Source organism: Schistocerca americana, chromosome 4, assembly GCF_021461395.2.
Source record: "Schistocerca americana isolate TAMUIC-IGC-003095 chromosome 4, iqSchAmer2.1, whole genome shotgun sequence".
NCBI classification, from domain to species: Eukaryota; Metazoa; Arthropoda; class Insecta; order Orthoptera; family Acrididae; genus Schistocerca; species Schistocerca americana.
In genome coordinates, this window is record NC_060122.1 from 491,502,410 (window position 1) to 491,530,218 (window position 27,809).

General features: G+C 40.6%; 2 protein-coding genes across 4 annotated transcripts in view; one reads left to right on the forward strand and one right to left on the reverse strand.

Moving 5' to 3' along the window:
• The window catches only part of LOC124612823 (osteoclast-stimulating factor 1-like), a 67,173-nt gene extending 52,484 nt beyond the window's left edge, over positions 1-14,689 (forward strand). Inside the window, exons 4-5 of the mRNA XM_047141244.1 lie at positions 13,111-13,322; positions 13,420-14,689. Coding sequence (XP_046997200.1) covers positions 13,111-13,322; positions 13,420-13,656 — 449 coding nt within the window. The 3' untranslated portion in view covers positions 13,657-14,689. The remainder of the gene's footprint in view (positions 1-13,110; positions 13,323-13,419) is intronic.
• A 7,540-nt stretch (positions 14,690-22,229) lies between these two features.
• Positions 22,230-27,809, reverse strand: part of LOC124612509 (vesicle transport protein USE1) — a 133,635-nt gene continuing 128,055 nt past the window's right edge. For all 3 annotated transcript variants that reach the window (XM_047140755.1, XM_047140756.1, XM_047140754.1), the window contains exon 8: positions 22,230-22,362. In XM_047140755.1, coding sequence (XP_046996711.1) covers positions 22,328-22,362 — 35 coding nt within the window. In that variant the 3' untranslated portion in view covers positions 22,230-22,327. The remainder of the gene's footprint in view (positions 22,363-27,809) is intronic.

The following is a 27,809-nucleotide window of genomic DNA, read 5'->3' on the forward strand; positions in this document are numbered from 1 at the left end:
GAATAGCAGCATTATGGAAGACTGTGTAGAAACATTAATTACACACCTGGAAGGAAGCAGTGGAAGTTTGAGCTGTACATTCGTAAATGCAACACAGTCATTATTTTTATTGAGAGGTTGCAATTGAGAGAGCTAAAAGCTCTGAGTACTTCTGCCAGACTGGAATATTTTAGGACAAGTTGTTTCAGCCCAAGTGCCCGCATGAGAGTAGCTGGGGACCCCACAGGCACATGTGGGTAAACAGCTGATACATGAGCAGTTAGGCATCTGGTCCATGGACTACACAACTGTACTGTACTGTACCAGCTAAGTGAGCACATGTGGCAGGGGTGGCCTAGTAGTTCTTGAATGTGAAATAGAGCCACAAGGTGGGTAGCCTATACTAGCTGCATCTGCGTGAGGGTGAGCTGAGGTGCACCTAAGCTTTATGGGGCAGTGTTGGTACTGCAAGCACTACGAAATTTCTCGTGTCAACTTTATTGTTGATCCTAAAGGTTAAAATATTGTCAGTGTACCATATCCAGATAAGGTGTTAACTGCTAGTTTACTCCAAGAAAGCCTTCTCAAGAGATTATTGGAAACCATGGTGGCTGTATCCCTGGCCTCTTTTGTGCCCTTCAAATTTTAAATGTAAGAGGGAGGAATGGGTTCATTTTCAGGTAGTTACTTGTTCTGAAAATGTTCAACAACAGATTGAACTCATGTTAGTGAGATAATTCATAACAAGAGGATTTTGGGGGTAAAAAGTTATAAGGACAGGAATGGGTGTTGTATGAAATAGGTTGCAGAGGTTGAACAATTAAAGAAGATACATGCTGTAGTTGCTTTGAAATTAACCAACTATAGGGCAACCAGGAGAGTTGGGTCTTGTCTCTAGGTTGAAGATAGCAGTACAAAGTTTATTTGGAGTAAGCACTTCTGTGGGTTCAGGTGTGAGATCTTGGGATGGGCCTAACATTTTAAAGAGCTTTTGCATGCCTGCCTGCAGCTGACAGTGTCATTAAGCCCCTGCAGGCCACTCATTATTATACTTCCATTGTTCAAGTTGCACAATTGTGGACCTCATTTTCACTGTGGAGGTAATGATGCAGATAGCTATCAGTTTTGAGAGAATGAAAAGTATAAGTTAGGCAATGATTAAAAGGGGCCATGATAGAAGCACCTAAGAAATGATGGTGCAATATGCTGGATATAAGGACTTCCTAATGTAACTGTAAGGGATAGTTTCATAGGAAGCTGGATACTCGAGGTTGGCCGTAAGCAAAAGTGTAATATAGGGGAGAGATTCTGAGATTCGGTGAAAAAATAAAATTTCAGGTTCAGAATATGAATAAATGTTGTGCCTGTGCATGTGTAGTTAGATCTGTAAGCCCAAATAACCTTTCCAGCATTTTGTCCCTCCACAGTGTTTTGCTATAAGGGCCATGGCCCTTGTCCTTGTGGATGCGTTTACTGAAAAAATAACCACGGACAATCTCATAACTGGTTACACTTTGCTGTTTCTAGAGACATCTGACATGCAACTTCTTACGTTGGTGCATAAGTTTGTAGTGTTTTTGTTTTGCATGTTGGTATTCCAGTTACTATCTCCGCCCCCCCCCCCCCCCCCCCCCCCCCGCCTGCCCCCCGTTTGTCATTTGGAGAGTGAGTGGAGCTGTGGATGCTAGAAAATGGAGTGCCGAGCAGAGAAATCAGAATTACTGACGTACTCTTCTGTTCATAGTTCAATAATGGGTTGACAGCAGTGAAGGCAACCAGAAACATTTGTGCTGTGTTTGGGGATAATGCCATTGGACAGAGCATGGAAAGAAAATGATTTTCTCATTTTAAGAATTGTTTTGACATTAATAACTGTCCAAGTTTGGAATTTGAAGAACATTGTTTAAAAATGTTAATCCACAATGATCCATTTCATTGTACTCAAGAACTGGCAAAATGTGATGGACTGTAATAATTCCACCATTGTGTGACATTTGTATGCAGTTGGAAGGTTAAAAAATTCGGGTGTATGGTGACCATAAACTGTAAGCCAAAATCACGAAAATCGGCATGTGGTAATATGTATCCTGTATCTTTACTGGTGATGAGAATTGGTGTCTCTATGCTAACGTAAGGAAAAGAAAGGAATGGTTGAGCATAAACAAAAGCAGTAACTGCCCATACAAAGACTTGCATGCATCCACAAAAGATGATGATATGCATCTGATGAAAGAGCAATAGTGTGCTGTACAAGGAATTGCTATCCCGAGGTGTAACCACCACTGTTGACATTTATTATCAATAGCTGAGGTGTCTTTCAGGTGCAATCAAAGAACAATGATCAGAAAGACAGCACGAAGTGATACTACTCCGTGATAACCGTGGCCTGCATACAGGAGTGGGGTTGGGAAGAGATTTCACACTTGCCTTATTCACATGATCATGAGCCCTCAGATTTTCACCTTTTCCACTCTGTGCCGTACAACCTTCAAGGAACTTCCTTTTCAGATGAAAATTTGCTCTGAACATGGATTGATGAGTGTTTGCCTCAAAACCCCGTGATTTCTACAGTCGCAGAGTCAAAAAAAGTTACCCCAACTTTGGCAGACTGTTGTAAATATTTAATATACAATATTGATAACTAAACAATGCACCAACTCAAGATATATGCCAACTCGTGTTTAACTATTAGTGTAGCTTTATGTCACCATGGTGAGCACTAAGCTGTTACTTAGTACAGATATACACACCCAGAGAGTCGGTACTGTAACATTACCCTGCTGCAGAGCACACATCTTACTGTCTCCCCAGGGGGCTCACTGCTCTTTGGCGGGCTCATGCGTGGCTACCATGGGCGCAAGCCTCTGCTGCATCTCTTCTCTTCCACGCTGCATATCTACCCTCTTGTTATTCTTTTTCCCCTCCCTTGGTGAACATGTCTGGGGTGTTTTGTTCCACATTTTCAGTGGCTGACATCAGAGCAGTCTCACCACTGTTTTTGTTCCTTCTCTCTTTGTTCACCTTCTCCAATCTTTCCTCTGCTTCGAGTGTTTGAGGTTCCTCTTTTTATTCTTCCTCCCTGTGTGCTCCTGAAGGCCGGCCCACGTGTCTGACGTGTAACAAGTGACTCCGTAATGCATAATTACCAGCCCCAGGTTGACAGGTAGGGTTTGCATGTACCCCCTGGTACTGACCAGGCCCAGGGAGAGGTGATTACCTGAGCTGCTACCTTCCCAAATTGCCAGTTGGCCCCTCTGTCAGGCGTTCAGAAGGTGTGACCTGAGTTGTGAACAATCACCTAAGGTGGGTGAGCCCCACTCTGAGGGGTGGACCCCTGTTGGAAGACGCGCGCCATCAGAGGCGCTGGCAATCGTGGGGGATTTTCTCACAATGAGCCAATCATCATCTTTGCAGTCAATGTCTACCAAACGTAAACGGAATGAAGCTCCCAGTCCAAAGACCCTCCTAGCTATACCATGGTTCCTTGTGGTTTCACGTACAGAAGGCAGTCAGTACTTTGCAATGGTAAATCTGTTTCTCATTTAGAAAAGTGTTGATGATCCTGTGAAATCCTGTTCTCTTTTATGCAGTGGCACTCTGCTTTTGGAGACTACTTGTGATTCCAAAGCACTACTGCTTCCCATGGTGTTTGCACTAGGCAGCTTGATGGTCTGAGCGTCGCAGAAATCCTAATGTATCTCTCTGATCGGGGTGCCATTGCGGTCCATTGGGCGATGAAAGAGGTAGATGCATCCTTAGTGCCCACACATGCTCTTTTTCTCACTTGAGTGGTGCTCCTGTCCAAGATCAAAGCAGGCTATGAAGTTACCACAATCTGACTGTACATTCTGAACCCAATGCACTGCTACGAGTGTCATCATTTCAACCACAACTGGCCAAATGTGTAACATGGGGTAGGGATGTGCATAAGGGCGATTGTCTGCCTCCTCCTACCTGCTGTATCAACTGCAATGGTGACCATGCCACCTCCTCTCGAGATTGTTGTGAAACTGCCCAGTGTCATGGTAGCATTGCCATCTCCTCGTTCAGCTCTGCAACAAGCCAACAAACATTTGCCTTCTGGGGCAAAGCCACCTGCTACACAACTAGCAGGCTGGAAAGTACAGAAGGCATACTCCCATGAAGACTTCCTACATCCCTCAAGACAACAAACACCTGAGTCTTCCTCTGCCAACCAGAAAGGCTCCAAGAAGTCAAACAAATGCAAATGGTTTTCTCCTTCGCCGACTCAGAGATTGTCTTCGACGATGTCGCAACATGGTACCCTCACCCGCCCAACCTCCGTGTCGCTAGTGCACACTGCCCACTGTTTTCCTGGCCTGGGCTCTGCAGAGAGAATGCTGACACCTCTGTAGATCTCGTGGAGCGCATCCTCCAGCCTTTGTACCTGTAACAGTGAGTCTTTGAAGGGTAGCATTCGGCAGCCACCGAGGTGACACCCCTTCATTTTTTCTCTCCACCGCTTACCTCGTTAAGACAAGACTCTCAGTCAATGGAATGTTCGTGGCCTTTGATCAGAGAGGATTTACAGCTGCTCTTAGAATCACAGTGTTTGCTTGTTCTGTGTCTCCAAGAAACAAAATTGTGTCCTCATGATCGCTTTGAGCTCTTGCGTTTCTTTCTGGTTCTTGTTGAGCCTCCCCACCCCCATTCTGTCTCATGCGGGAGTCAACTGCTCATACGGGATGAAATTCAAAGTCAACCCATCTCCCTTACTACCAATCTTCAGGCTGTTGCAATTCGCCTTTTCCTTCCTTGCTTGACCTGTCCCCATTGTACCGTTTACATCCCTCTGTCATTCGAAGCCACCAGGGCAGACTTCCTCCAGCTTATTGGGCACCTATGTCACCCCTTTCTGACTTTAATGAGCACAATCCCCTTTGGGGTCCTCCCAGAACCTGTCAGAGAGGTGCCCTCTTCGTTACCTTCTCAGTCAACTTAACCACTTCTGCCTGAACACAGGGGCACTCACGTTCCTTTCAGACTCCACGCACACTTATTCCCATTTGGTCCTATCCTGCTGCACTGCCCAACTTGCCCATCATCTCGAGTGGTCCGTTTTCTGACACATACTCGAGTGACCATTTCTCATGTGCTATCCATTTGCCGACTCCTACCCCACCTACGTGCACACCCAAATGGCAGCTTACTAAGGCCAGGTAGAGGCTTTACTCCTCCAACGAACAACATTTTCCCAGAATGAAATTTTCACTCTGCAGCGGAGTGTGCTCTGATATGAAACTTCCTGGCAGATTAAAACTGTGTGCCGGAGCGAGACTCGGGACCTTTGCCTTTTGTGGGCAAGTGCTCTACCATCTGAGGTACCCAAGCACGACTCACGACCCATCCTCACAGCTTCAATTCTGGTAGAGCACTTGCCCACGAAAGGCAAAGGTCCTGAGATCGAATCTTGGTCCGGCACACAGTTTTAATCTGCCAGGAAGTTCCATATCAGCGCACACTCTGCTGCAGAGTGAAAATTTCATTCTGGAAACATCCCCCAGACCGTGGCTAAGCCATGTCCCCACAGTATCCTTTCTTCCAGGAGTGCTAGTTCTCCAGGTTCGCAGAAGAGCTTCTGTGAAGTTTGGAAGGTAGGAGACGAGTTACTGGCAGAACTGAAGCTATGAGGATGGGTCGTGAGTCGTGCTTGGGTAACTCAGTTGGTAGAACACTTGCCTGCGACAGGCAAAGGTCCCCAGTTCGAGTCTTGGTCTGGCACACAGCTTTAATCTGCAGGAAGTTTCAAAATTTCCCCAGTTGTGATGACCACGTAGAATATCGTGCAAATGTTATCCTTACAATCGCAGAACATTCCATTCTTCACACTTCCTCTTTACCAAGCCAAACCCTGTTCCGTTGGTTCGCCCTGTATCAGGTAACAGAGTACATCTGGTGACAGGTTTTTCGTCATCTGCTCCGACTCTCTCAGTGCCCTTCAAGCCTCTGAGTGCTGTAAACCATCCATCTCTTAGTCCAATGGGTCCAGGAAAGCTGTCACTTGCTCACTTTGGCTTCACCACTGGCCGTCCCTTTGAGGGAACAAGCTCAGAGTTGTTAAGCCTCTGCCGGCCGCTTGGACGACCTCGTCTTGGCCCCCTCACGCCAGGAGATCATTTTAGCTAGGTTGTCTATCGGGCACTGTCTTTTTAGCCATTACCATTTGTTCAGTGGTGCTCCCCGACTGCTTTGTGCTCATTGCGCTCAACCTTTGACAGTCTGCCATTTCCTGGTGGAATGCCCCTTTTTTTTTTTACCCACTTAAGTTTTCATTTGTATTTGTTGTCTGAGTTATTGGCTGTTTTAGTGAATGACCCAGGGCTGTTTACCACGTTTTACTTTTTATCTGTAGAAATATGATGAAAGCCATTTAATTTTTAATTCATGACCTCCGTTTCTCTATGGCATATTTTATAGACCTTTCTCCACATCCCTGTTTTTAGCTGTCTTATCTTCCATCGATAGGGATTAACATGGAGTCATTTTTAAACTCCTCTCTTTGTCTTCGTGTTCTACCATTCTGACCAGAGTTGTTTTTGAACCCTAAAACAAAAACAAACAAAAACACTTAGTTTCTTATGGCCATATTGTATTACTGACAGTGAGAAAAAACATTATCCTTTCCTACATGCTTGCCTGTTCTAGAAAATGTCCCATTGTAGAATTATTATTGTGAACGAGAGCTGACTCACTAGTTGGTGCCTCACTTACCCCTTCTTAGTGGAATGAGAAGGGTAAATATTGCTTTGTTTAAAGTGTAACGACAATGGAAAAGACTGTATTGTACCTGTACATATGCATCTTTCAAAAGTACACATACTGCTTGTTAGCATACAGTGCCTTATTAATTGAGCTAAAAGATTAAAATAATGGTGACCAACAACTGAGTTAATAGATGCAATTTGTCAGCGCAGTACCCTCAGGAAACTGCAGCATCATCCTAAGGATAATGCCCCCTGCTAGTATGTCTACTGTATGCTCTTTGTGTGAGATGTAAGAGTAAATATAGTTTTCCTGTGGTGCGGAGGTTGAGGCCTGGCGGATAACGAGAAGAGAGGATATACTGAAGGGCAAGTTCCCATCTCCGGAGTTCTGACAGGTTGGTGTTAGTGGGAAGTATCCAGATAACCCGGACGGTGTAACACTGTGCCAAGATGTGCTGGCCGTGCACCAAGGCATGTTTAGCCACTGGGTGATCCTCGTTACCAACAAACACTGTCTGCCTGTGTCCATTCATGCAAATGGACAGTTTGTTGCTGGTCATTCCCACATAGAAAGCTTCACAGTGTAGGCAGGTCAGTTGGTAAATCACGTGGGTGCTTTCACACGTGGCTCTGCCTTTGATCGTGTACACCTTCCGGGTTACAGGACTGGAGTAGGTGGTGGTGGGAGGGTGCATTGGACAGGTTTTACACTGGGGGCGGTTACAAGGGTAGGAGCCAGAGGGTAAGGAAGGTGGTTTGGGGATTTCATAGGGATGAACTAAGAGGTTACGAAGGTTAGGTGGACGGCGGAAAGACACTCTTGGTGGAGTGGGGAGGATTTCATGAAGGATGGATCTCATTTCAGGGCAGGATTTGAGGAAGTCGTATTCCTGCTGGAGAGCCACATTCAGAGTCTGATCCAGTCCCGGAAAGTATCCTGTCACAAGTGGGGCACTTTTGTGGTTCTTCTGTGGGAGGTTCTGAGTTTTTGGGGACGAGGAAGTGGCTCTGGTTATTTGCTTCTGTACCAGGTCGGGAGGGTAGTTGCGGGATGTGAAAGCTGTTTTCAGGTTGTTGGTGTAATGGTTTAGGGATTCCGGCCTGGAGCAGATTCGTTTGCCACGAAGACCTAGGCTGTAGGGAAGGGACCATTTGATGTGGAATGGGTAGCAGGTGTCATAATGGAGGTACTGTTGCTTGTTGGTGGGTTTGATGTGGACGGACGTGTGAAGCTGGCCATTGGACAGATGGAGGTCAACGTCAAGGAAAGTGGCATGGGATTTGGAGTAGGACCAGGTGAATCTGATGGAACCAAAGGAGTTGAGGTTGGAGAGGAAATTCTGGAGTTCTTCTTCACTGTGAGTCCAGATCATGAAGATGTCATCAATAAATCTGTACCAAACTTTGGGTTGGCAGGCCTGGGTAACCAAGAAGGCTTCCTCTAGGCGACCCATGAATAGGTTGGCGTACGAGGGGGCCATCCTGGTACCCATGGCTGTTCCCTTTAATTGTTGGTATGTCTGGCCTTCAAAAGTGAAGAAGTTATATATAGTTTTCATCTGTTATAATTGGTTGGCAAAAAGAAATATTTTTTATTAAAACTACAAGAACCTAAATATTTATCAAATTTTCTTAAATTACATGAGGTGTGTTCAAAAAGTATAGAACTTTGTTTCCTTCATGGATCAAGAAGTACGAATGACTTTCTTCAGTGGGGATTTGGTAGAAGACCTTCAGGCACAATGAATTTTTTCCCACGAGCAGAAAGCTTTGTTCATTGGCAGTGAGTTTATGAGTAAGGACATATATTGAGCATTCATCAGATTCCATTAAGTTGTAAAATGCTGGAACATATTGAGCAGCAAAACACAAAACAGCATCAGATTTTACCAAAAGCTTGGTTGTACTCAAGTGAAAACCATTTGCAAGATTCAACAGACTCTCTGGGACGTTGCTATGAGCAACTTGTGAATAAAGGAATTGGTAAAACTGCTTCAAAGATTGCTGCAAATCAGTGGATAGTGAACTGCATTCAAGCAGACCCTCTTCAAGCTGAAATGACAATGTCATTGAGCAAGTGCAGACTTTAAACCATTGCATCACAGTATGAGAACTTTCAAATGAGAAGAAACGGGTAAGCATTGAATTGGTACATTTAATTTTGGCTGTCAATTTGTTCAAGAGGAGACAATCTGCAAAAGTCATCCCGGAACTGTTGACAATGAAGCAGAAGGAACACTGGTTGGAAATGGCACAGGATGTGTTGAAAAATGCAAACATTATTCCCAACTGTCCGAACATCATGATCATGATGAGACATAGGGTTAGGGGTAACACTAAGATGCAGTCGTCATAGTGGGAACATCCTGTGGCTATAATATCAACGAGTCACTATTGGAATCGACCATCTCATACAAATATGTGGTTGTAACACTTCGTATGGATATGAAATGGAATGATCACATAGATCCAGTTGTGGGTAAAGCAGATAGTAGTCTTTGGTTTATTGGTAGAATACTGGGGGAAGTACAATCAGTCTACTAAAGAGCTTGCTTACAAATAACTCATGCGACCCATCCTAGGACATTGCTCAAGTGTGTGGGACCTGTCCCAGATAGGAATAACAGAGGATATTGAACATATACAGAGAAGGGCAGCAAGAATGGTCACAGGTTTGTTTAATCCCTGGGAGAGTGTCACAGAGATACTGAAGAAACTGAAATGGCAGACTCTTGAAGATAGACGTAAACTATCACGAGAAAGTTTGTTAACAAAGTTTGAAGAACCAACCTTAAATGATAACGCTAGGAATATACTGCAACCCCTATGTATTGCTTGCACAGTGATTGTGAGTGTAAGATTAGAATAATTACTGCATGCACAGATGCATTCAAAGGATCATTATTCCCATGGCCCATACATGAATGCCCCTGAAATGAACAAGTGAAGAGAAGATGACATGCAAAATACAATGGCCCAACTGATCCCCATTCCAAAAGATGTGTGTTTCCAACAATGGTGGGAGTGCTGCGGGAAGTCTGGCAGCCCTATCACAGAGACTAATTTGATGGGGATTACATCTCTGTACCTCCAATCAGTAAATGTACTTCTGCCAACCAAAGATCTTTAACACACCTCTTATTATCCAGCTTATGGACTCAATGTTGCAGTTATTAAGTTTATTGTTATAATTATGTGATAAATTAAACATGAACTGCCAGATGACAGTGTGACTCTCAAAATTAGTAGCTATGTGTTTTTAACGTTGTCTTACTGTTTGTTGTATGCTAAACAAAAATTTATATTTCTTACGGTGCTTCCTCTTCCCATTTCTTTTCTGGAAAGAAATGGGGAAAATCATTGCATTCATTATGTTTCCATTTCTTAAAGATGCACCATTTATGAGACATTGCTCAAGGTGGACCTGTTACAGTGACTGTCCACCTTAAAGCGTTTTATTTATAAACTTTCAGTCTCTCATATGAAAAGAGGTCTCTTGCCATAAGAATACTTGATACAATCCAGTGTGGTATTTGCATTTCAACTAGGTCCATAAATGAGACATTTCTCTGTAATCTTGCTGCAGATTTGTTTCCATGTTTCCAGTAAATATTTTTAGTGCTTTAATCAGACTATCAGCTCTTTTTAATTATTCATCAAAAGAAAAGTACAATTATATTAACACCTGAAAAGGTAGTGTGTGTTTCATACATACAGCCTAATATGTAACACAAGTGTCCAAAATTGTAACTAGTTAACCAGTTTCACCAAATGTCATGACACGAACTTTCAGGTATCAACTAAAGTGTGTTCATAAAGTTGATATACTTTGTGTGACAAAAAAGGTTATGCACCCAGAAGATATGGTTGAATATTACTGTAACTTCATACATTTACATGCCATTAGCAGGTATGTAAATGATTAGAGATGCACTTTTGTGTAATTGATAGAATGGCCACCACCGCCCGTTAGTGTTGTTTGTATTTAGTGTTCTTACTTCGTAATCCATTCATATTTGTGCCTGCCATCTGAGAACAAGTAATGGACTCCTTGCACATTCTACGTCCTCCCACACCATTGGTCAGAGATTGTAAGCAGCTGGACTATTGAATTAATATCTCATGCATTAGGCTGCTGCTAACGCAGCAGCACAAATGACTACATTTAGAGTGATGCCGTGGCCAGGAGGCAGAGATTGCTGATGTATGGCATTGCATTGTGTTCAGCAATGAACCATGGTACTGCATTACCCCAGATTCTTCCTATGTTTTGGACAGGAACAGTGGTGGTGCTCCTGGCATCATGATATGGGGCATCATTGGATATTACTTCTGATCACAGCTGGTAGTGACTGAAGGAACTCTGATGGCACAACAGTACGTCAAGGACATCCTGCATTCTGATGTGTTACCTCTAGTGCGACAGTATTGTGATGCCATTTTCCAATGGGACAGTGCACATCCACACATGGCATGTGTGTCTATGATCTGTCTGTGTTGCTGAGTTACTGCCATGGCCACCAATATCCACAGATGTGTGTCCATAAAATGTGTAGGACCAGCTCATCAGATGCCAGCTCTGCCCCACTGCCATTGTCAAAGATATCAAGGATCAGTTACAACAGTTGTGAGCCAGCTTGGCTCAGGAGAGGATACAACACTTTGACACCCTTTCCAACTGAATCAGTTTATAAATCCAGGCCACAGTGTGTACAGTGTCATACTGATTAGCGGGCTCATACTATCAAGTTTTTCATAGATTTTACTGTGTTTTATAATCACTGAAATGACATCACTCACCGTCTTAAACTGTAAAATTTCATTTATTCCCACTCCATTTCTAGTAGATTCAGATTTTTGTCAGGCTTTGATACTGTTATTATGTTACTTTTCAACACTAATCATACAACAGATTAAAACAAAGCAAACATTCAAAGGAATAAAACTTTAATTTCTTCAAGCAGCAGATAATGGTGCTTATGTTTGTCTCTGAACAGATTTTCTAGATGTACAAACTGCATTTGCAAGTTGAATCGTGAAATGTTGAAACTAGAAAACAACTTCAGCACTGGTAGTAACAAAAGAAAATAAGGTACATAATTTTCAGAGCAGTTAGTTTCTCCGACCTGGAAGTTTTGAAGATAGTCTTTTCTTTGGTAGTGAACAGCAAGATACAAGGAGTTGTAAGATTTAGGCAAGCAGTAACAGCAATAGAGGGAGAGGAAAGTCCTAATCCAAGCCACACCCATATGGATGCACGAAGTGCAGGAAAAATTATTTTGATTATCATGTTTGACCTGTTGAAGACTCAAACCACTATATTCAGAATCACATAAGTTGATACATTATATTTCTTTTGGAACTTCGTACACTCTGATTGAAAAACGTCTGTTACAGTACACTGCCCAGTACCAGCTATTACACAGGGTGTTACAAAAAGCTATGGCCAAACTTTCAGGAAACATTCCTCACACACAAAGAAAGAAAATATGTTATGTGGACATGTGCCCGGAAACGCTTACTTTCCATGTTAGAGCTCATTTTATTACTTCTCTTCAAATCACATTAATCATGGAATGGAAACACACAGCAACAGAACTTACCAGCATGACTTCAAACACTTTGTTACAGGAAATGTTCAAAATATCCTCTGTTAGCGAGGATACATGCATCCACCCTCCTTCACATGGAATCCCTGATGCGCTGATGCAGCCCTGGAGAATGCCGTATTGTATCACAGCCATCCACAATAAGAGGGGGTGGGGGGGCACTAGCAATGAAACCTGTGCCCTATATATTTGCAATCAGCTTCACTGTGGGGATGGGAAGCTGTCGATTTAGTCATAGCCTGAAGAAGTTCAGTGACTCAATACCACTTTACTGATCTGCATATCACAGATGTTACTTAAAAAGTTCACATAAATTCTAATGACATCTGTTCCATACACAGTAACTCTAGTAAAATTTGTAACAATGGAAGGGACCTTGATCTACCTCATTAGTAGTCAAAAGCACCTACCTTTAAGACATCAACATTGCAATTAAGAGGTTGCACCATAGTTACTTTCTCTGACATTCAAATTTAACATTATTATGAACGTAACTGTACTGTGTTGAAGCAGTCCCATGTGGGACGTTCAAAGCTAATGTAGTTTTAATTAAGATTTAAGATGTTTCTGAAGATCATGTGTTTTGATTTATTATTAATGATAAAGTGCAGAGCCAACATTTTGTCCACAACTTATGTTGGGTGAATCTTCTGGGATAACTGAAACATTCACACAGTTACTAATTTGCATTGCAGCTGAATAGACTGAAGAAAATACTTAGCTCATTGAAACTACTTCTTGTACTTAAGAAAATCTTGTTACTGTTTAATTATTCTTGTTTATTTTCACTACAATAGTGGAAAGCCAGACAGAAGAAGTGGAAATGCCACTGCATGAAGCAGCTCGGCGGGGCAATCTTAGTTTTCTGCAAGAATGTTTAAGACAAGGTGTATCTGGCACAGGATTGGATAGTGCTGGTAACACACCTTTATACTGGGCAAGCCATGGTGGCCATATTGACTGTGTAAAGGAACTTATATCATTACCAAATCAAATAATCGATGCTCAGGTACATAATCACCTTTTTAAAATCACAGTGGCATTAGGAGTAACATATAGTGAATTCTTATAAATGAAATTATCTCTCTTTCTGTATTCCTTTGCAGAATAAAGTTGGTGACACTGCGCTGCACGTAGCTGCTGCCCGTGGACATACTGAAGTTGTGGAGATTCTGTTAGAAAAGGGGGCAAATGCTGATTTGTGCAACAAAGATGACCAGACACCACTGGATCTTGCTATGAATCCTGCTCTAAGGAACATCATTCAGTTGAATAAAACACATCGCACAAACAATCATTTAACTTGCTACAGTGCAGAGGACTATGCTGATGATTCAGATTGAAACTGCATGCTGCTCTTCTTTTGTTGCTGTGATATTGTAAACACCAAACAAGTAAGATATCAGAGGACTATCTGAGCCAGTAGTTAAACATTCCAATATTTATATAAAAATGGGGGAAGAACAATATTAAAAGATGTGTACAATAGTTTAAAATGCATTGTACTCCTGTATTAAAAATGGATAAAATAATTCAGTAACAATTTGTTGGTTGTAACCGAAAGAAAAAGTATATTTTATTTTGTAATATTTGTTACCAAAGTAATAGGTTTTGAAAATACATTGGATAAAATGTAAAGTTACCCAAGATACTGCAAGTTAATGACAAACTTTAGAATAGCTTTAATGACTGATGTGCAAGAGTAACTTATTTCTAATGACTGGCTGTTCTGCCCCAGTCTTGAGATTGGCATCTACAGCTAACAGAAATGGAGACGCTCAACTACCAAGCAATCCAGGGTGTCTCTAAGGTCATGCTACCATGATCCTTTGCGAGTTCAGGGTGCCCATTTCTTCTGTTTACCTGTTCAGCTCGAGCCAAATTAAATCAGTGGAATGCCACATTTAAGATTTTTCACAAACATGTTACTCTTTTTTACAGTTTGTTAGAATTAAATGTCAGTTAATGGCTTATTGGTGTTAAAAGTCCTTCACATCTTCATTAAGATAAAAATTAAAGTCTGAAAATTGGGCAGTACAGAAGTGGGAGGAGTTTCATATCCAACTATGTTAGAATAAATAAATAAATCCAGCTTTGCATTTGTAAAAGATTCTTGGACTTTCATATTAATTTCCTAGAAGTATGTTCTGAAATATTCGATGTTATATATGTATAAGAGCGCTCACTCTCAAGAGTGACTTTGTTAGATTTTGTGACATCATTATAACAAATGTTCACCCCTGGTAGCTAATCGGTCAGCATGACGGAATGTCATACCTAATGGCCCGGGTTCGATTCCTGGCTGGGTCAGAGATTTTCTCTGCTCAGGGACTGGGTGTTGTGTTGTCCTTATCATCATTTCATCCCCATTGATGCACAAGTCGCTGAAGTGGCGTCAACTCGAAAGACTTGCACCAGGCGAATGGTCTACCTGACGGGAGGCCCTAGCCACATGGCATTTTCATTTATTATAACAAATCATAAACAAGTGATGGGAAACTTTCCTGGCAGATCAAAACTGTGTGCCAGACCGAGACTCGAACTGGGGACCTTCGCCTTTCGCAGGCAAATGTTCTACCAACTGAGCTACCCAAGCACAACTCACGCCCCATCCTCACAGCTTTACTTCAGCCAGTACTGGGTAGCTCAGATGGTTAGAGCACTTGCCCGCGAAAGGCAATGGTCCGGAGAATGAGTCTCGGTCCGGCACACAGTTTTAATCTGCCAGGAAAGTTTCATAACAGCGCACACTCCACTGCAGAGTGAAAATCTCATTCTGGAAACAAGTGATGTATATGTGATAAATCTTCAATGTGCCGTTGCCTTGAATTAGCTTCTCCTGAGCTAAACAAGTAAACAGCAACAATGGGCACCCTCCAGTCACAAAGTATCACAGTAGTGTGCACACAGGGACATCTGTCGGATTGCTTGGTAGTTGAGCACCCAATCTGTTAAATCTAGATGCTTGTAGTCATGAGAGCCAGTATCTATTATTTTCACATTCCAAGAAGACACCCAACAATGTGGCTTGTCTTAGCCCAGCATACAATGAAGTCTACACTGGCTATTTTGTTGCCATTCTGTGTTGTCTTCTCAGTGCTGGGTTTTGCTTCATGTGTCGTTATTGTCACATGTCACATTCACTTTTGTCTAGAAAAGCAGACATGCTAAACTCAGTGCTGTCTGCTTTCTGTCAGGCCAGGTCGGTAGTGAAGGAAAGAAATCAGTGTCAGTTGAGTAACTACGATTTGTATGAACTGAGCTAGGCCCTATGAGGCATTGCGCCAATTGTCTTCGACGAGTGTGCAGTTGTAGATATTCTCACCTGTGCATAAACTTTGCGCTGTGTAACTTTTCCAGTATCCTGGGTACTATTAACATAATTTTTGTATGCCTATAAAAATGATCTACAGTTTTAAAATTCAATATGCAAAATTCTGAGTTGATTTCTTGTATTTTAGCCTTACAGAGGTTATCCACTTCACATCCAGGTGTAGCAATTGTTTTTAAATGGAGCAGTGTGTTCATTTATGATGTATTTAATATAAAATGCTGTGATCATTTACGTTGTGTGTTAATTCGTGCAAGCTGCTGTGTCAGTGCCAACTGAATAATTTAAAGTGTGCTTTATGGAAAACAGAAATATTTCTAATTTTAAAATTTGTATTGCAACATCCATGATTTATGCTGCAGTTCAGCTATACAGACTTGAGTTGTGTGGATTGAAACAGTTTTGTGTCTACTTAATAAGATACCTGCAGCTCATAATGGGAATAACATAATAGCAATAGAAGATGGTTTGTCAGACTGTTGGTAAATTTCAATTAATTGATCCACAAAGTTTCAAAAATGATTATTATGTTAACAAAATATGATGCTGTAAACACTTCTTCTTGTTGAGATCAAAGTAGAAGCCATGAACTTGTTAACTTGAATCGCTGTTGGTATCAGCGCAGGCCACTAACACATGAAACGGGTGCTTTAAGAGTGTGTGTGTGTGTGTGTGTGTGTGTGTGTGTGTGTGTGTGTGTGTGTGTGTGAGCTAAAGTCAATGCAATATCTTCAAGTTTGTGTTGTGTACTTACATAATAGATGCAAAAACACATTAATATCAGCTGCACTTTGTGCGATATAGCCTACATACTGTCCTAGTCTTTATGAGCATTGTTTCAAACAATTTCAATAACACCTCACTTTTATTGCCAATTCAGCCCAATTAGAATTCAAACAAGGATAAAATTTGCATCTTTGGTTAAAAAGTAATTTCAGACTTTGACAGCATCAAAATAGTTAACAAACATTTACAGAAAAATTCAAACTTTATACATATAAATGAACAGATATTTCTTCATTAATAGGAAATGTTTGGTGATGGGTAATTGTGTACCAATTCAATCAGAATCTAAGACTGATTGGACAGTTTCTCCAATCATTATATTAGTATGCTTTCCCAAGTATGTGCACTATTTACATCCCTTCCTAATAACTTGCTTCTTGCTTTTGCACAGTGTAAATATTTTAATTATGAGCGCTCTTTCTTTCACCTCTTGAAATCTCCATTGATGTAGTAACCCCTTATTTTCTTTTGTATTCATACAGCAATCATTTTACCTGTACGTTATTTGTCCTCGCAGTAATGTCGAAATGCAAGGTGTCTGTTACATGAAAGAATAGTCTTTTAGACCAGAGGACGACTTTCCATTCACATATGTACTATGATAAGGCTGCTGCCTATCAGTCTGATGTGCATGTATCAAATATGACAACTGGAAGTAATTTTAAGATTTTTTTTTCTGGTGTGCGTTCTGCATTTGTACCATTGTGTTTTGTGTTTAGAAATTATGTGGAAGTTCAATAAATATCTTGTCTATCCTCCCATTTCCACACATTGTGCCTTACAAATACTGATAAATGCTGTTCTTTTCCAGTTTTGAACATACAGTTGTTCCTCCTATTTATCTGTAGTGTCATCATTGAGATGATTTTCTGATTCAGAAGTTTTATTTAACACCAAATGACTCTTCAGTTAAGCATGTCATTATTATGGCCAACAAGCAACTGCTCCTCCAACAAATGAAGCCCAGAACTACCTTTTCAAAGAGACTGTTTTTCTTGTGTATTGTCAAGCATCTCTGTGTATACAGCATACTTATTAATAAAACCATCTGGATTATTCACCATGTTCATATTGATGCAAAATTTATGCTTATGCATAATATATGTTAGCTGTGTCCAAAAAGCAAAGCTATAATGCCTGGGGGGGGGGGGGGGGGGGGGGGGGGGAATTTACAAACATTTAAAATTCTCGAAGTTAGCCCCCCCCCTTGACTTTTGCGCACTGTATGCATCCTGGACAGGGACCTTGTTTAGAGTCTTTGTAAAGGTTGTTTGCTTCACTTTGATAGTCCCAAAATAAAGTCTTTTCAGGATAGTCTTGATTCTCAGGAACAGGAAAAAAATCTGCTGGAACCACATCAGAACTGTTAAGGCAATTCCTGGGTGTGGGGAGAGGTGTGGCTTGGAGCTTTCTTATGTTGCAACTGCCAGATATTGTGAATACCCTTCTGCAGTCAGACAACCCATTTTCTTCATCTCTTGAACACAGTATAGCATTTCTGCTATCATCCACTCACTAATTCAATGGCTGGTGTTGAAAAATCAAGAAGACAAAACACATTTTAATCACCATTTCTGATTGATGCCCATAAAGAGCAAGATTCTTTATGTTCCTCCTTAAGGGACTTCAACTGCTCACAAAATCACAGTATGCCAAATCAGAGTCGATATTGGCTAGCCAGATTGTTTAGCTGGCGTTGACAAGATTTTTGTTGATTTTCACACAGGAACTTGACTGCATACATTCAGTCAAGATTATTGATTCCATTGCACTGTCAGGAGGTTTACAGAAACAGATATGCTGATATTCCCAGAGCTCAGAAGGCGGTTAGGAGTGTTAGAAAACAAATAATTGCATCACTTCACAGACTCATTTTGTATACTGTTTAAATGATAGTCTCTTTCTCCAAAGAACAGTTAACTCGTCTAAAAAAAGAAAAGTCTCATCTTGAATGGCACACTTTGACATATTCTATCACTGAAATAATTTGGTACAGGTCATAAGGTAAAGCTGTTGTCAACCAGAAGGTTGGTTTGACACAACAGTACTTTACTAAGCATTGAACTTCCACTATAACTGACTTATCCAGTCAATTATAGTGGGAGGGGGGGACCTGCTATTTAAAGTGGACTCCAAACCATGGTGCAGTTCTGCATGTTTCACATTAACTAACATTGACAGAGGGGTGACAATCAATGGATAACAATGACTGAATCAAACCCAAGACCTTTGGATTTATTGTCTGGCAATGTACCACTGAGAGGTCATAACCATGTGTAAGTAATCATTTGGTTTTGGATGTCCTGATTGTGAAATTTGAGAAAAATTTAATGAGCACAAGATGATATATATCTGTCTCTGTTCATACTTATTACTGTTTTTCTATTTTAAAACAGTGGATCTTACTGCCAGTGGTTTTGGAATTGTAGTTAAATTTCCAATAAAGCAAGTATATCTTCCACTTACATGTTTACTGTACAGTCATTTGCTTCACCAGAAACTGGATTATATCACAGTCTAAAGAAATCCACTGGTGTAAACAAACCATATGATTCCTTATGCCAAATCTCAGCTCATTTGTTTACTTCTGGCAGTATGGGTTTTTGTTCATTGTTTATTTTGCTCCCATCTTTACTGGTATAAATTCTGCAAAAGTTCTGCATCCATCACTGTGTTAAATTTTTATATTCTCAAGAGTCCAGCCATTGTCCTTCGAACTTGGTATTATTCTTTAATACAGGCAGTAACTGTTCGTCAGCAAACTTTTTGTTCTTCTCAAAGTTAAAGAAAACTGTAGGCAGGCAAATGCTACCTGAGACTTTGTCAGATGTTCGTACAAATGTGTTCTCATTTGCAAAACTAGACTGAATAATATAAATTTGGACATGCATGGGTACAGTGTGTTGGCTGATGCCAGAGAGGAGGGCAAGGGCCCAGGGAGTGCAGGAAACAAGCCCAGCCCCCACATAAACTGACAAGGGTGAGGAGCCATGTGGAATACACCCCGGCCTGTCTCCTGCAACACTGGCAACTTAATCTGTGGTTCATACTTCCACAAAAGCAGAAGTCGTGCAGGGACGTAAACCAATGGAAAAATACTGCTATCAGAGCATAAAAAATGTGAATATGCTCCTGTTTGTTTAAAAGATCCTAACTGAAAATTGAGGTACCAGCTGTGCTGTCTGTCTACCTTCCTTAGCATCTTTAAAATTTTTCCCAAAAGTTGTAGCTTGTACATATATTTGCACTTTTTTTTAAACATGCAACTCACCTCAAACTCCAACAACGTCCCCAAGCCGTAACTCACTCACACCCACTAATCCATCACCCACTCACTCATTCAGCCCAACTCATTATCTCTTTGTGTCTTGCTGTTGTCACAGCCACAATCCCCTTTGTTCTGTCCTACAACTACAGTCTCCTCTTACTGCTAATATCTCATTCCTTGCCTCCTTCCTACAGCTGCTCTCTCTTCCATGTTGTCATTGTCATTATCACTGGCTCTCAGCCACGTCCACTTCCTCATTGTCCCCTTCACTCTTTTCCTAGCACTGTTCTGTCACTGCAACGATGTCCCACTACCATTGTCTCTTTGCAGTTTTTCTGTATCACAACTGTCTACTATCTTCCAGTATTTATTACTTTTCTGTTTCTTTGCCACTGTCGCTGTCTTCTTCTCGCTCAACATAAAAGGAGCAAATATGTTCACATTCCAAATTTTTTAGAATGCCGAGTAAGGTAGAATGAGGCAGCTGGTACCCAATTTTTCAGTTAGTCTTTTAAATTAATGGACAAATTCGCATTTTTTGTGTTCAGATAGGAACATTTTTCCACTAGTTCCTTTCTTTCCCCTCCTGTGGCAGGGCATGTAACTCATAAGAAAAGAAATGTATTGGTCAGTAAAATTTAGATAGTTTAGTTATGTATGACTGAAACCATGCAAATCTAATTTTACACCTCAGGCAAGATTTTATGTGCAAAACAATGTTGCATGTGCATCAGTACTACAACATGGGGTTTCCAGATGATAATGGAGACACTTAACAGCATATTTTCCCATGCTATGTCAATTTATAAACTATGCTTTTGTATCACATATACAAGTAGGGTACCTTTGAACATCTGCATCTCAGAAATGGATAAAGATATGAAGAAAATTTTCAAGGTTGTTACAGATTTTGATCTTAAGAAAACATCATAAAAATTACAGCCATTTGCTGTGCACAACCATCTTGGAATCAGCAGTTGGGTTTCAGTTTAAAAAAGTTTTTGGGGTGTTTCTCAGTAAAGGACAAATGTTTCTAAAAATGGAGATGGCTACTTCACATAACTTAAGAGTTAGGTAACATTGGCTGAAGCCAAAGCTTTCTGACATCTACCGATTCAGGCCTAGGGAGCTGATAAACCAGCTTAAAGTTAACACACTACTTAAGCATCAGCTGGCCCAGGCCTGTGGCTTGTGTTAATGGTCCAATTATAACTTTGTACCTGTATGGCACATACTTCATAAAATAGAGCGCTCATACTCTGTTAAGTTCTTTATGAATAGATCATTTTATATGAAATGAACTGAAATAGCTAAAATAGTAGTTTCCTTTTTAGGTTTTATTAATGGCAAGATATGTAAGAGTATTTCTATAAATGATTAAGTAACCTCAGTATTTTCTAAAGTATAATTTTTGTATATTTGAAGCTGACAAAGAATGATTTATAGTTTTAATATATTAAATAGCTCTTTTTGGTAGCAATACAATTGTAAAATTAAATAAACAACAACAAAAGGTGCCTACAAATAAAAGGGTCTAGGTGATGATCTTAAGATTTTATTATTGTTTATTTTTCCCTAGTTCTGCTTCACTTAATTTGTAGCAAAGATCATCAGTACCATCTTTTTAATTTCAATAACTAGTGACACTTTTCTATTAAATTCAAATGCACTTACCTGTGAATGCTTTCGTGTTCCTACACCACAATAAATTGACTGCCACTGTTATATTACCTAAAAATTGGTGAGTAGATATATGTGCCAGCCCCATGAAATGAGCAAAAACAACAAGGAGAACAATTGTATGTTGTAACTTTGAGATGTCACACAAACAAAATTAAGAAATACTGGGGGGAAGGGGGGAGAATGATTAAAGACCAGAGCGGTATGAACCAATTTCTATCTTCTCTCTCTCTCTCTCTCCCCCCCCCCCCTCCCGCCCCCAAATGAATTTTACAAAATAGAGTTCTCATTACAGAGGGGGAAGTGTACAATTAGCCCTTTTTTTTTTGTTCCATGGTGGTAAAGTGTGTTTACAGGTGTTACACACTTCTGACACAGTCATAATTAATGTGTGGAAATATGTGTTTGAACAGATGAAGGCAATTAAAGGAGATGTTGAGTCACAGGCAGGCACAACAAAAATACTACTATAGAATTTAGTTTTCAGCCAAAAGGCCTTCTTCTAAAGTAGGGAACCCCCCCCCCCCCCCCCCTCTACTCGCACACTTTTTCTGTTGTCCCTGTCTGCAACTCAACATCTACTCTATTTGGTGAGTAGGAATAATGAAAGTATTGTATCTTACATTTTCCATTGTTTGAAAGTAGTTAAAAACTGGATAATGTTTTGTTTCTGTGGTGTTATTCCTATGATTATCTTATTATTCTATATTGCAGACCATTGAAAGTATCCTGATAATTTGTGTATGTACCACACTTGAGTCAACTCTATTTTGCTCTGGAATTACTGTTATTGTCATAAGAAGGAAGTTTGCTTTAGATGTGATTGTTAATAGTAAGTGTTGTAAACAAACTAAAACAGCATCAACCTTTATTATAAAGTATTTTAACATAAAATATAAATACAAAACATACAAATTTTCATGGCATTGTTGATTCTATTTTCCACTTTTCATTTCTTTGTTACCCTTATAAACAGTAACATACCTGCAAGAAATAATTTTTGAGTTAGTAATTAGAAGCACTTTGTCATAATTTCACTCTAATTTATTGCCTGTGTTTACATAACAGTTCTATTCTATTTTGGAAGTACTGTTAATGAAAAGTTGCACCAAAGGTATGGCATTTGCTTTTTTTCCCCAGTAATATGCTGTATTGCCATCAAATACTATCCAAGCCTTACCTTGTTTGCAGAATTTCTTTTTGTGGTCCATATAATTTATCTAACATGCATTCCTATTCCACACAGAGTACACTACTGGCCATTAAAATTGCTACACCAAGAAGAAATGCAGATGATAAACCGGTATTCATTGGACAAATATATTATACTAGAACTGACATGTGATTACATTTTCACGCAATTTGGGTGCATAGATCCTGAGAAATCAGTACCCAGAACAATCACCTCTGGCCGTAATAATGGCCTTGATATGCCTGGGCATTGAGTCAAACAGAGCTTGGATGGCATGTACAGGTACAGCTGCCCGTGCAGCTTCAACATGATACCACAGTTCATCAAGAGTAGTGACTGGCGTATAGTGACGAGCCAGTTGCTCGGCCACCATTGACCAGATGTTTTCAATTGGTGAGAGATCTGGAGAATGTGCTGGCCAGGGCAGCAGTCGAACATTTTCAGCAATCCAGAAAGGCCCGTACAGCACCTGCAACATGCGGTCGTGCATTATACTGCTGAAATGTAGGGTTTCGGGATCGAATGAAGGGTAGAGCCACGTGTCGTAACACATCTGAAATGTAACGTCCACTGTTCAAAGTGTCATCAATGTGAACAAGAGGTGACAGAGATGTGTAACCAATGGCACCCCATACCATCACGCTGGGTGATACGCCAGTATGGCAATGACGAATACACGCTTCCAACGTGCGTTCACCACGATGTCGCCAAACACGGATGCGACCATCATGACCCTGTAAACAGAACCTGGATTCATCCGAAAAAATGACGTTTTGCCATTCGTGCACCCAGGTTCGTCGTTGAGTACACCATTGCAGGTTCAAGGTCACCTGCAAGGTCCTGTCTGTGATGCAGCATCAAGGGTAACCCCAGCCATGATCTCCGAGCTGATAGTCCATGCTGCTGCAAACGTCATTGAACTGTTTGTGCAGATGGTTGTTGTCTTGCAAACGTCCCCATCTGTTGACTCGGGGATCGAGACGTGGCTGCACGATCCGTTACAGCCATGCGGATAAGATGCCCGTCATCTCGACTGCTAGTGATACGAGGCCGTTGGGATCCAGCACGGCGTTCCGTATTACCCTCCTGAACCCACCGATTCCATATTCTGCTAACAGCCATTGGATCTCGACCAACGCGAGCAGCAATGTCGCGATACGATAAACCACAATCGCTACAGGCTACAATCTGACCTTTATCAAAGTCGGAAATGTGATGGTACGCATTTCTCCTCCTTACATGAGGCATCACAACAACGTTTCACCAGGCAACGCCAGTCAACTGCTGTTTTTGTATAAGAAATCGGTTGGAAACTTTCCTCATGTCAGCACGTTGTAGGTGTCGCCATCATGTGTGAATGCTGTGAAAGGCTAATCATTTGCATATCACAGCATCTTCTTCCTATCGGTTAAATTTCGCATCTGTAGCACGTCATCTTCGTGGTGTAGCAATTTTAATGGCCAGTAGTGTATATATGTAGTTATGAGCACTCCAATTACTTCATCTCCCTTACCCATGGCAAAATATTCTTACTCAAGGTGGAGGTAACCAATGGGAGTAATTGATTAAGCCATTATTCTGTGCTCTTATTGTTCCTGCCACCAGTGCTTAATTTCTAACATTTTAGGTGCCACTATGCACCTCTTCAATTATACAACCCCCTCCCTATCAGCCATAAAAGTCAGAAGTTTGATTTTTGAAACAAACTTGTGATAAAACTTGCAAATGAGAGGTATGGGTTGTTTTTTTACAAAATACTGTTCTGAAATTCTGGTTAGCACAAACTCCCCTTCGCGGTGTTATGTCATATGAGTTCGGCAAAGACACTGACCTACCAATGCAATCCTGTAATTCATATAAGACCTAGTGCTAAGGTTGCTGATGTACTGATCACAACTTCAGGATGAAGCTCAACTTGTCTTGGACATAATGTACATACACTATCTTGCCCCATGACATTGCCCATTGCACCTCATTGGTCATCCATTGTCATGTTCACTGATACTGGTGCAGCGGCAAATTATAGTTATGGTGCGATTTAATAGACACACAAAATTCTAAATCTCTGGTGCCAACTTGTTCCTGTGAATTAAATAAATACACAAAAACTCCCTGGAAGGTGCCAGAACACAGTTAAGGCACATTTCTGCTGAAATTAAACCCCAAGTGTCACACTTTCAGAGAATGACTGCTCACATAAAAAATCTGGATACTTTGTTTTATTTCAGAGTATGGTCTGCAAAGAGAGGACCTAGCCATTCATCCATTTGGTTGGTCCCATCCAAATGCTATGGCCTAGAAACACACTTGCCTATGCCTCTAGTTTTAATCTGTACTATTTCCTCTTCCTTACATTATTTGTAGCATTATCACAAGTGTAACTATTTTCAAAATGTGTGCAACACAGTGTTAGACAATACACGGTGGGGGTACTTTCCCTAATATGTGATTGCCATGAAGAATTTCCAGTTGATAGAAATCAGTGTGCTATGCTGAACATTCAACAGAAATTGGAACATCGGGCATGCCAAGCATTGCCTTTGGAGCTTGAAATAAAGTTTGTTGGATTACCACAGTTCACAATCAATATGTTTTATCAGCCAGTTTTGCTCAATTTAACAGGAGCATTGTCAGAAATTCTGGACTTTACAGTTGAAAAATAGTTGGCCGATTATATCAGCAATGTAACCTGGCAACTACTTTGAACTGTCAATGCCAAGGTTTCTGGTGGTGTCCTTGTTAAACTGAGTAAAACTCACTGAAACAAAAATACTGATCATGACCTGTGGATGTCCTACAAACTTAATTTATGTGATAAAGTCACCGGCACTGGCACAGATATGATGATAACGTCTGTGTGCAAAATATTACTGGATGCATGACAACAACCTTAAACAAGAGTAAAATGTGAATCTTATAGTATCAGGTTATAGCATTAATAGTAGACCCCTGAAACCTGTTATATTGTTTAAATATCAAGGAATAATATTATGAAGTGATGATAACTGTGTAAAAACAGGGGTACAAATGCAAAACATACATGGGATGGGAGGTTTATGGGAAACTGCAGTGCCCCTCATAAGGGAACTGTGCACAAGATGCCAGTGCAACAATTCTAGACTACTACTACTACTACTACAGTTTTGGGGGTCCTTGTGAAGTGGGACAGATGGAAGATTCTGAAGGACTCAAGAAACATGCTCCTATCACTGACAGGTTGGTATATTGAGTATAAATCTGATACATGGGGAACTTAAATGGATACTGTTAGAAGGAGAACAGCAATGTTCTTGTGAAGCACTGTTAGCTACATTTGTTATTTGTAGTAAACTTAGCAATCATTCCATTGTCTCAATTGTATGTCTTGTGCAGAAACCATGACTAGATAAGATTACAGCACTACAGAGCAATAATTCCATGTTTCCATAAGTGAGCAGAATAGGAGAGGGAATGGGAATGATGGAGGTCAACTTTCCTTTGTACGTGATGTCTGCAAGTATTTTAATTGTTTCTTTATATGGGGTCACATAAAGGTAAACCACATAAAGTCACTGGTTTTATTCACCAGAAAAAATTACAACAATATGAGCATCTCAAAAGGATGCAAGGAGGAAGGTCTCCAACATGCATAATGGACTAGATACCAAATGGAAGAAGAAAACAGGGGTGACCACCTGATACTTGAGTTCAGAGTAATTCAGTTGTTATTAAGGGAGGAATAGAGAAGAGTGGAGAAAAAGAGTTGTTAGCACTCTGCCATCACAGGTGCTGGTAAAATGTGTATAGATTGTAATCCAAAAACAATAATTAAAAAAAACTTGTCTATGAAACACCAGTGACTAATAAAAGCAATTCCTGAAACACTGATGCCCATGATCTTATGCAAATGGCACCACAGCAGGACTGAAAGTGGCGAAGGAAATTTGAACAACAGATGCAGCTTTCTACAGGTTGTCTAAATAATACCTTAAAATATTTTTCTCCTTAGGTCACTTCCAACATCAGAATTATAACAAAATACAAAACATCCTTGGATATCACAGACTGCATTACAGTTAATTGAAAGAAGCAGTCTGAAGAACATTGTGTTCCATACAACCTAAGATCAAGACAGATATAAGAACCTGTGCAAAGAAATACAACAGAATTGTAGGAGAGAGAGAGAGATCACATTTCATTAACAGTGTCTATGATCTTTTCAAGAAACTCAATAGTATCACCCGTGAATTTAATCCTTGTACAAGGGTTGTAAATGACGAGAATGGCAGTCCTGTCAGAGACTAGGAAGACATTGTTGCGAGATGGAAACAGTACTGTGAAAAGTTGTATTCTGGAATTAACAAGAGCATAGACAATCAAGCACTTGGGCAACTTCATTGGAACCTACAATCTTACACAACGAAATAAAGAATGCAGTTCAACATCTGAAGAATTATAAATCTCCTGCTCTAGACAGTATACCTGGTGAGATGATCAAAGAAATGGGGCAGGAAGGTGTTGATTTGTTGCATTCGCAGGGCAAAAGAATAGGGAAACTGGGAAGTAGCCAGAATACTGGTTGAAGTCTTTCTTCATCCCCCCTGCACAAGAAAGGGTCCATCTACTGCTCTCATATCCCATGCAAGCAAAATTTTTGCTCTACATCTTGAACAAATGTGTGAAGTCATACATTCAGTCTCACATATCCATAGAGAAAGCAGGTTCTGCTAAGAAAAAAGGACTTGGGAACAGATCTCCAAAATCAGACAGTTCAGAAATCATGGCAGTTCTGTATTTCCCTTTTCATCTGCTTTCTTGACAATAGGAAAGTCTTTGACTGTTTTGTCAGGGAAAAGTTGTGTCACATGCTTGCAGTGTTTAGTGTCTCGCCACATGTGGTAGCACTTGTTAGAACTCTATATAATAATCACCTCGTAGCTGTGAAAACAAGTGGTAGCACATCTGATTTGTTCAATTTATCAACAGGTATCAGACACAGTTGTCCCGTTTCCCTAACTGCACAACATTTATAATCGGGGAACTCTTGCTGGCTGGGCTTAAGGTATGTCAATTGATGGAAGAACTTTTAACAACCTCCAATTTGCTGATGACTCTGTGCTTTTAGCCAGCAGCGAAGATGAACTTGCTGAGCTACTAAGACAATTAGCTTATCCTATGAATTAGATGTCAGTTTTAGCAAGTCCAAACTCACGATAATTTACCAAGCATAACATGTTGATTAAAGGATTTGGAAGGCACA